At 35.5% G+C, this 9562-nt stretch overlaps 1 protein-coding gene across 1 annotated transcript; it reads right to left on the bottom strand.

The window, feature by feature from the left end:
* Positions 5601–6578, bottom strand: LOC18767614 (LOB domain-containing protein 29). Its single transcript, XM_007200029.2, has 2 exons — positions 6293–6578; positions 5601–6182 (listed from the first exon to the last, which is right to left on the bottom strand). Exons 1-2 carry the CDS (start codon positions 6569–6571, stop codon positions 5826–5828), a joined length of 636 nt encoding a protein of 211 aa, XP_007200091.1. The 5' UTR covers positions 6572–6578; the 3' UTR covers positions 5601–5825.

Below are 9562 nucleotides of genomic sequence, written 5' to 3'. Positions count from 1 at the left end.
GATTTCAGCTCCATTTTTTTCTGCTTGCTTCTATCATTTATAGCAGAAATACAAATAAAAACAGCCGCTAAATAGCTAATTAATCCCATTTTTCTGTTTGCTTCTATGGCTAAGAGTTTGTGCATATGTGGTCCTTCACACTAGTACTAACCCACAATCTTTGTGATCTACTATACGTTAAAGTTTTTCAACTTTCTCGAGTGATGAGATGAGATTCATGATATTGTGAAATTCATCCGTGTAAAATAGTGAGAGATTTGAAAAAGAACATCGTTAGAGAAAAGAATTGGGTTTCACATAACATCTTCCTTTTAATTTGTTTTTTGGTTAATACATCTCATTAATTTAACTTTACCGAATCAATGTACTTGCACTGTTAAAGCAAAACCCGGAATTATAATCCCAAATCCAAATGGGATATGAATTGCAAATGGCACCTGTCATCAGGAGGGGTTTGAGCATGGCATGGTGCCCCGGACCTCATTGGCAGCCATTACCACAAAGGAGGAATGACTTTGAGTAATGTGCATTTGTTGGCCACTTGGGCATGGAAATGAAAAGGCAGAGGAATGTTGGCGACAAGAAGGCATACAAATTAATTAAGAGGGGATAATATTAATCAATATAATTGCTTTTCGACTTTGATGTATATGGAAGGAATTCAACTAATCTATAAAGGAGGACACCAATTGTGTACACATCTGTCTAAACTTTGTCTACAAACTTTTAGGGATAATTAAAGAAATATAGAGAACCCTAATTGCATATATGTTTCATGTGATGCTAAAGCCATACATTATGTGGGTTCGGGCATTGCTCACAGTTTCTTGTGTCTTTTCCCTTTTTCTTTTTCTACCCCTTAATAATAATTGTGAAAATCTCAATGCATGCAAGTACTTTATTGGAACCATTTTTTAAAATAAATATTGCACCCATTATTAGGTTATGAGATGATCATCTGTTTAGAAAACCGTATAAAAAAGGGGTAAACTTATAGAGAGAGAGAGAGAGAGAGAGAGAGAGAGAGAGGGGTTAGGGAGGGGGATGTTGGGTCGCAAGTAAGGCTGGGGGATGGGGCGTGGGTGCGGCTGGGGTTGGGGGTGGGGGTGGGAGTGAAATAGGACAACCATAAAAGATGCGCTTAAAACGACCATTTTGTCATTATTTTTAATCAAGATAAAAGGAGGATGGATGAGGCGATTATGTGTAAATTGTCGATAAGTTATGTTCTAGTCTTGTAAATGGATACTGTGCACATTTCAAGTGATTGGGTATTTGTGTTATTATTATAATTTTGGTGTAAATAACAATTTTTTTGGTTGTTATGGTAATTTCAAATAGTATAAGAACAAACAAATTGTTAAGGTAGAAAATTAGAATTATTTTGTTTCTTTATTTTAAAATTAAAAAGTTGAATAAAAGTGAGCAAGATGACAAAGGCTGAGAGGAGACAGCCGTTAATATTCCTCGGGATTGCGGTGCACGTGGTGAATAGGAAATCGCGAAATGGAATCTATCTCTTTGCTTCCTTCAATTATGATGTTGACACGCCGCACGAGTGGCACTATTTCTTTCAGACCTGAGGGTCCCACGCTAGCAATCGCCACATCACCACCAGCTAGAGGATTAGCAAAACGATAAAATAAGAGTCATGACCCAGCTCTGTTCCAAGTTCTGAAACTGTCAGTAGGAAACTTACAAGACCTCTGGTCAATAACTTGCAAATTATTACTACGCCAAATCTCATATTTTATTAACCTTGGGATCCTACCGTACGTGCTTAAATCATAATAAACAGCATACTATCAAGATTAATAAATTAATTGTGGATTTTACAAGCGACAATCATCGACACTCGAGTGTGTGATGTGTGCGCAACGGACGCTTAGCATTGCTTTTATAAGCACGAGTAGTATATATTTAGTTTCACCTCAAAATCAAATTGGAGTGATCATTCATACACGATTTTATTTCGTTAAGTATAATTATAAGAAGTCCAAGGCATTTTCCTTTGTTGCCATAGTTAGACGACTCATCCAAGACGACAACTAGGTTTGATCTGACCACTTAAGGCAAGACGATGATGAGAGAGAGACCGTTTGAGGCAATATGAAGATAAGAGGTTGATGATATCACACTGTAAAGGAAGAGATAGATGACCTACAAAGTGGGATAGGGAAGAAGAAAGGGGCGAAATGTAGAGATGATGAAGAGAGAAGATAAAGAGAAAGAGAAAGATGAAAAAAAAAAAAGTGTAGTTCGTTAGGGTTTTAGTCTAAAATGAAATAAAAATTGTACTTTTGAGATTTTTGTTGATTTAACGGTCTCAATTTAGCCGAGTGGATCGGTTTATCGATTCATAAACTATATAATATAACTTACACTCCAATGTGTGCCGTACCATATAGGAAAAACAGATAGTGTGCATTTCAGCGTTGGAGTGTATAGGTTAGCACCTACCAAAGATTCTAGTACTTGATAATTAAAAGTGCAAATTGGCAAGGAGATTATTTTTCCGATTTCATGCCCAAACCAATAAATTACATAGCCAATTGGTTATTATTTCGATGTCATGCCCAATTATTGTGTCAGAAGTGCATTGGTAACAACACATTTTTGCCAATAATGAGAGTATACTATATACTCTTTGGAATTTGTAGTCTTGCATTGCTTCCAATTGAGTTGATCGATAAAATCCCCCTTCGTCTCAATTAAAATAGTATTGCATCTTTTTTCTTTATCCAAACTTTATATTCCAACAAATATATATGTCACTCATTTGTATTGAAAGTTCAGTAATAATACAACATGTTTCCACAAATTAAAGTTTTTATTTATTATTATCATGAAACACAGAAAGATTCGAATTTAAGACTTTTTTCATACACCATTAAAAAGAAAAATACCAAAATAATAAAGCTAATTAAAATCCTTCATCACATTATCACATAGAAGGTTTATTTAAATTATGTTAAGAAAAAGATTATATTTGAAAATGGGGCTAAGTTTTGTCCCTCTTTGACCAGTCAAAGCCCGACATCCAGGTTGCATATGGGCCATGGCACGTGTGGATGATTACCCCATATATAGGGTATACTTTGGTTTCAATCTAGAAGAAAATATATCAACTACTTCTTCATGTTTGTTTTAAGTAAGCTAATAAGTTACATGAAACTTAATTGTAATATACTTTAATAATGGGGTGTTAGTTGAATTAACTCAGATCTTTAGTGTGCTCCCAAGTGATCATGAGTTTAAGTCTCTATGGTAACCCTGTGTGTGAGTTTCCCCCATTCCCATCTTAACTTTGGCCAAAAAAACACTATAATATACCTTGATGTAACTCGGCTTCAAAAAGAAAATTCAATTATAAAGTTGAAACGATTGAGAAAGTTTAATTAAGCTCTTAATTATTAATTGAAGCTTTGTTTATAGTATAATTGATTAAGAGGCCATATTCCTCTGGATGTTCAAACTTCAAACACATGAAACATCGACTTCGGTTCTGAGAACAAACAAAAGGCATTGAAAGCCCTCTTGCTTGATGATGGAGGAACAAAAGTAGGCAGAAAAGCTTCACTTTAAAATTTAAATTAAGATATATATATATAAATACACAATTGCTTGTGGGGTAATTAATTAGGGTTTTTATTAAAATTAATTGTAGTTGGAACAGGGGGCAATTGTTCAAAGTCCAACGTGTTATGGGGGATGAGCCAGAAATATATAATGAGTTAAGAGAAAACAGTAAGCTACGTTGTCGTTTCATCTCAATGGTCCTTAGCAGAGAAGATTATGAGAAGGATGGCTTTGTTTTTGTCTGTAAATTTGATCACGACGTACGGAGAGCCTTTGATCAATGACTTAGGCGTGTTTATACTATTAATTTAACTTTAATATTTGCTAATCACAGGTGGAGACAACCTGGGAGAACCCAACAGATGAGTCTAGGATATATATAGAAAGTTAACTTGTTGATCGAGTTATTTTGAAGATTTTTTTGTTGATGTGAGTCTCCTTATTAATTAAGGAGATTTATTTTCTTGATTAATCAAAGAGATTTACTTTCTTATTTTATATAGTTGACAAATCATTGTATAATTATGAGATACTATCATTACTGTATCTATTTCCTTGTAAAGCACTCATGTAAACTCTTATATATACCTTCTTATGGAGAAGAATAAAACTTAACCTAAAATTCAAACCATATTCATATAATTTTAGCATAATATCAGAGCCAGGTTAGTCTACGTGTGAAAAACCAACGGCCACACGTGTTCCACGTCACCCAATATGAGTTGCCCACGTAGTAGGCTTGAAAATTCATCACACGTGCGGGGGCGTGTGAGAATGTGAAGGTAAAGAGTCCCACATTGGAAAGTTGAGAAACCTAGCAATGACTTATAATGAATTGCGCTACTCTCTCTATTGCCAATTGGTTTGGGATGGAACCTCAACTTCCTTCACTTTTGACCAGAGGCTTAGCCTATAATAGTAATGATAATGAGATAATAAGGTCCTACAAAATGTCGTTTTAAATGCAATTAACTTCTAAGTTTAGCAAGGGATCAAGGGGTCAAGCTTAGTTTGACTAATGTTCACATGAAAGCCCTAAGAATATCCTTCTATAATTTAAATTCATTTCTCTCTTCCATACTGACTAGATTTGTTGTATTTACAGTTGTAAGTTTCCATCGACTAAGACTAGGTCAAGTCTCTTCACGCGCAAATTTATAGTATCTGTTGGAATTGGCCTTTTATGATGAGAGATTTTTGGATGTCACACACTCATAAGTTCATCGCACACGTTACGTAACTTAGTCACCCGTGATAAGGAGATAAAACTCGTGAATATATATACAACCAGTGATTCCATCGATGCTCTCCTTTATGACGCTTTAAGAAGTACTACTTATTTGAAGGTAAGGTAGGAGCATGGTTGACACATGAATTGCATGCTAAGATACCATAACCTATAACGACGTCCAAATCTAAATTGTGGAAGACTTGGACTTTCCTCAAAACACACACACTACCCCGTATTGTAAGTGTGCTTGTGTATATATGTGTATTGGTGGTCGCTTCCTTCTAAAACTTTTATAACAAAAATAGCTACCATATCATGCTTATGATTATCGGATGTGTGGTGTTGTGAATCTTGTGATTAACCTTGGATGCTACTAAACGCCTAGGGCTGCCTAGGTGTTACATTGCACTCAATTCAGCCTAATTTTGCTTAGACACCTTTTGAAGGTGATTAAGATCATGGTGGGGGAGCTCGATCATTGATTATTGATTAAAGCGAAAGGCTCACGTTTCGTTATTATCTCCTTCATTGACAAACTTGAATTAAGACAAGGCAAGACCTTCGATATGGACTTGACTGAGTACTAACTTGTTGAATTTCACTTCCAAAGTCTGGTTTTATTATCTGGCATGATCTCATTACCTGAATAGTTACAACACAAAAGCAGATGGAGATGGGCTGGCATAAGAAAGCAACAAAGAGAGAAACTAAAGTATATGTCTTTCCATTAATTATTAATTTCTGAAGTTAAAAGAAAACTAGAGAAAATGGTTTTGGCTATTTGTCATTCGAAAAATGCCTTCTTCTTCATTAGCGCCCCGAAAACATCTGAAGACATCTCTTGAGGCTTACATATATATTACTGGCTATCACATTTCTGGTGTGAAAAAATAAGAAGAAATAAAAACCCTACTGCGGGTGGCCTTTGACATTATTTGTGAGTGTAGTTTATAAACACTCCTAGGGTTCCTAGTTAGCATGAGCAATTAAATTCAAAACTGGCAAAATCCCTCTTTCAATCCTGATCTTGATCGAAACCCCATTGCATATTGCTCATCTGCATGTCTAGTGAGGACATTGAATTAGAAGCCTCTCCATCTCCATAGCTGCCGTACATGTCATTTAGTACTTCCGGAATCATGAAATTTCGGTCACCCTCAAAAGAATTCGAATTCTTGTTTTCGGAGTAAAATGGCAGCATTGAATCATTAATGTTGTTGAGGTTCATACTTTGTGGCATCAATATGTTTGAACTTTCCGACTGAGGCCAACTCTGCACATTCATATTGTACTTCTCAATTGGGTTCGCATTGGAAAAGCCTTTAGCTGCTTGTTCCTTGACAGAAGCTAGTTGTGCTTGTAAACTAATAACCTGCAAAGCAGTTAAATTTATGAGTTAATCATTATCTGTTGAGATTAACGAAATAAAAGTTAATTAGGGAATGTTAAATATTTCAATGATTAACTAGGATTAATTACAACCTGCTGCTGGAGAGCAAAAATATGGGAAACACAGCCATAAATAGGGTCTTGAACCCTGGCTTGAGCTTCATATGAAATTGTGAGTGCAGCTCTGCATCGATCGCTCACCGGAAGTTGAGCAAGCAATTTCGACACGTTGCTTGCCCCAAAAACCTTGTGGATCGCGGCGAAATGAGTGGCACCCTGTTCATGGCAGAAATAAGGTGCAAAAATGCAACCTCTAATACATTTTCTTCTCAAGAACTTGCAAGCTCCACAAGGAGAACCAGAACCTGTCATATTGATGTTTAAGAGTTTAATTTGGAGTGGTTTATGGCTTTGAAATTAATATATGGTTTTATCTGTGCTATGTGCATAGCATCACTCCAGGCTTATAAATATTGCCAGGCCTAGAGTTAGAGTGTGGGGGCAGAGTTAATCATATTACAATGAATACTTAATTAGAATAGGTTCCCTTTATGGGCTACAGGGTTTCACTACTAGTCTTTCTTTTCCAATAGTCTACTAAATATTCATGCTCACAAATGAGATTCCTTAAAAGACAAAAGAGCCTATCAGATATCACAAACCAAACCCATATCTCCATTATTTCCTTTGATATTTGGGTCCATTGTAATTTTTCTTTGTTGCTTATGTTCTGGATGTATTAATTCCAATATAAATGTGCTCTTGCTTTAGCTAATTTGCTGCTAAAATAAGCGGTAACTGGTGATTATACTGGAGTGAGAGAAGGAGGTAATGTTGAAACCAGAGCAACTCTGTCTGAATGCATATTCCTCCAGGGTTTTCTTAATTCAACAAAACATATACAGATTTTCTCCTATGCGGACGTTCTAACGTTATTACCATGGGAACATCATGTATTTTCTACTACACCTCCCTACTTTCCTCCTTATTGGGACGTCGGCATTTATTATAGGCCAAATAAGATGTGTATATACGAAGTCATTATTTATTTTTTTATGAAACAAAATTAAGACATATAACGTGCATGATTGAGTCAGTGACAGGCTAAATTGCATAAAATATTATTACATACATGAAATAGAAAAGCTGGCAATGGGTGTGTGGGATGCCATTGAACAATTGATGAAGCATCACACTATTTCATCTTTCTCCGTATACAGATGGTACATGAACCTGATCATCCAGGCATGTTACTCCAGAACAATGATAAGGACTTTACTAAAACAGTCAATCTAAAAATATGGTGTAAACAGAGTTACTTTTTATATAGTTATCGCTATTGGATAATGTTAGTCTGACAACTTTTGATAAATTGTTAATTAAGACCAGTATGTAATTTGTAAATGTATAGTCCTTCCTAATTGACAATTTGACTACATAGAACATCGAAAAGTTCTTAAATCATCCTAACACTGTCACGTGGTTTCACTAATCCACATGTTACAATACATATGAAGATAACATTTGAGAAAGAGAACATTGGTCTTTTCATTAATGATTCAGGTATGTGTGAGTGTGACAACTCAATCTGTCAACTACATATAGATACTAAAGCTGACAAAGATGAATAACAATAAAAAGAGGTGAACATTTGTAACCCTTGATCTGTTCTTAAGGCTATCGAACTCCACTTAGTGTAAATGATGGAAGCAGGCAAGATATGTTTGAGTTTTTAAATAGGAAAGCAACCGACAGATCATTCAATAAACAATGCAAAGTTGCATAGACCAGACCCACAAGGGTCCATTAATGGAGGATCACTGTGAATCCGGATTATAAAAATGAAGATTGTACATATGGGGTTAATAATTCTCATTTAAGTACAGATAATCGAAGTTTAAAGGAGCCACTAAAGCTACAGAAAAGAAGCATATATTCTTGAAATGAATGAAACAAAAGATAGTGACACTGGAATACAACACTTCATCAGGAGGTGAGAGGAAGAGGGACAATATTGCCTTTCTAGTTTTTCAGGTCACGGCTTGTCGAGGAAATTAGTACTGTGCTAATGTCTCATTAGCTCATCTTAATTAGGACTTTGCACAATGGGGAGGCCCCACATCCCAACTAATCTAGTATACTAATTATAAAGTAATTAAGCTAATCCTTTCATCATATGGAAAAGATGGGTTTAAACCTAAAGTAACCATTTTGTGCAGCACTCTAGGGTGGATGAAACTGAAAGGGTTTCGGACTAAGTTCCAAAAGAGATCGAAAATAAGGAATTATTCGGTATAAACAATTATGTAAAAGGGGTTATTTATAAATTGCAAGTTGGAATCTACACAGTTGAACGTATCAACTGGGGTTTGAGCCTAAACCAGACTGGCTCCGGAGCCATGTGTAATTGTTGGCCACTTAAAAAATATATGCTAATTAATGGGGTTATTAAATAATGGAGCTGTCCCACTAATAACATTCATAAACTCTTCTGTCTAAGTTAATTTATTTGGGCTTTGATAGGATATGCTCTTAGATGAAACCCCTTTTGCACTTCAAAGGTATTTTTAATTCATTAGAGTTTTTCTTTTCAATTAGGAGGAAGCAAGAAACTTTGAGCAATATGTAAGTCTTCTAATAAAGCCACAAAACTTTGTGGTTTTGGGTACCACTATCTCATTTTCTCTAAGGAGGCCTTGAGGAGGACTTTGTGGTTTTGTTTTCCCTAATCCCTATTTCTTCTCAATATACTTTGATATCAAGGATTAATTAGTTGGTAATTATGCACATTTCTTCGTCTTCTTTTTTCTTTTGTTTTTTATCTGTTGGTTCACTTGCCTATACTAGGGAGACCACTGTTCTGCTATCCCAAATCAATCACTTATTGACATGTATTTTTAACTTTCCGATATGGCAATGAGTGATTGACTTGAGATACCGCCACAATGACATTCCCGTTACATGTCAGTTCTTTTATTTTTTGATCATGTAGGATGTGAAAAAACTGATGCTGACAAGTGTCCTATTGACCAGTCAATCCGACACCAAGGTAGCAGATGGGGCCAGTGCACGTGTGTGTGGATGATTGCTTAAGTTCTTTGTTTCCAATTTCTTCCTCAGTAATCTAGAAGACAGTAACAGAACTTGAGCTCATGTCTTTTCTTTTTTTTCTTTTTTTTGGGTCAACAACTTCAGCTCATGTCAGTATGTCACGTACGTTCCCCAAATATATGTAACATGATTGTGCTCCATTCCAAACATAAGAAGATAATGAAATTATAATAAAAAAATCAAATGTTTAATTAAAAGTAAATTAAGCATGCAATCAGAAATTTCTTTTCCTGTACTGCAGAAGTTCAAACA

This window comes from Prunus persica, chromosome G8, assembly GCF_000346465.2.
Source record: "Prunus persica cultivar Lovell chromosome G8, Prunus_persica_NCBIv2, whole genome shotgun sequence".
In the NCBI taxonomy this organism is placed as follows: domain Eukaryota; kingdom Viridiplantae; phylum Streptophyta; class Magnoliopsida; order Rosales; family Rosaceae; genus Prunus; species Prunus persica.
Note: the sequence above shows the minus strand (reverse complement) of the source record. Positions and strands in the feature narration are given on the sequence as shown.

What these genes read in the sequence shown, in the direction of transcription:
- LOC18767614 (XM_007200029.2), bottom strand. Translation starts at nt 6,571, where the DNA reads ATGACAGGTTCTGGTTCTCCTTGTGGAGCTTGCAAGTTCTTGAGAAGA. An exon ending in TTTTTGCTCTCCAGCAGCAG is followed by an intron (nt 6,183 to 6,292) that starts GTTGTAATTAAT and finishes ACTGCTTTGCAG; the next exon opens with GTTATTAGTTTACAAGCACA.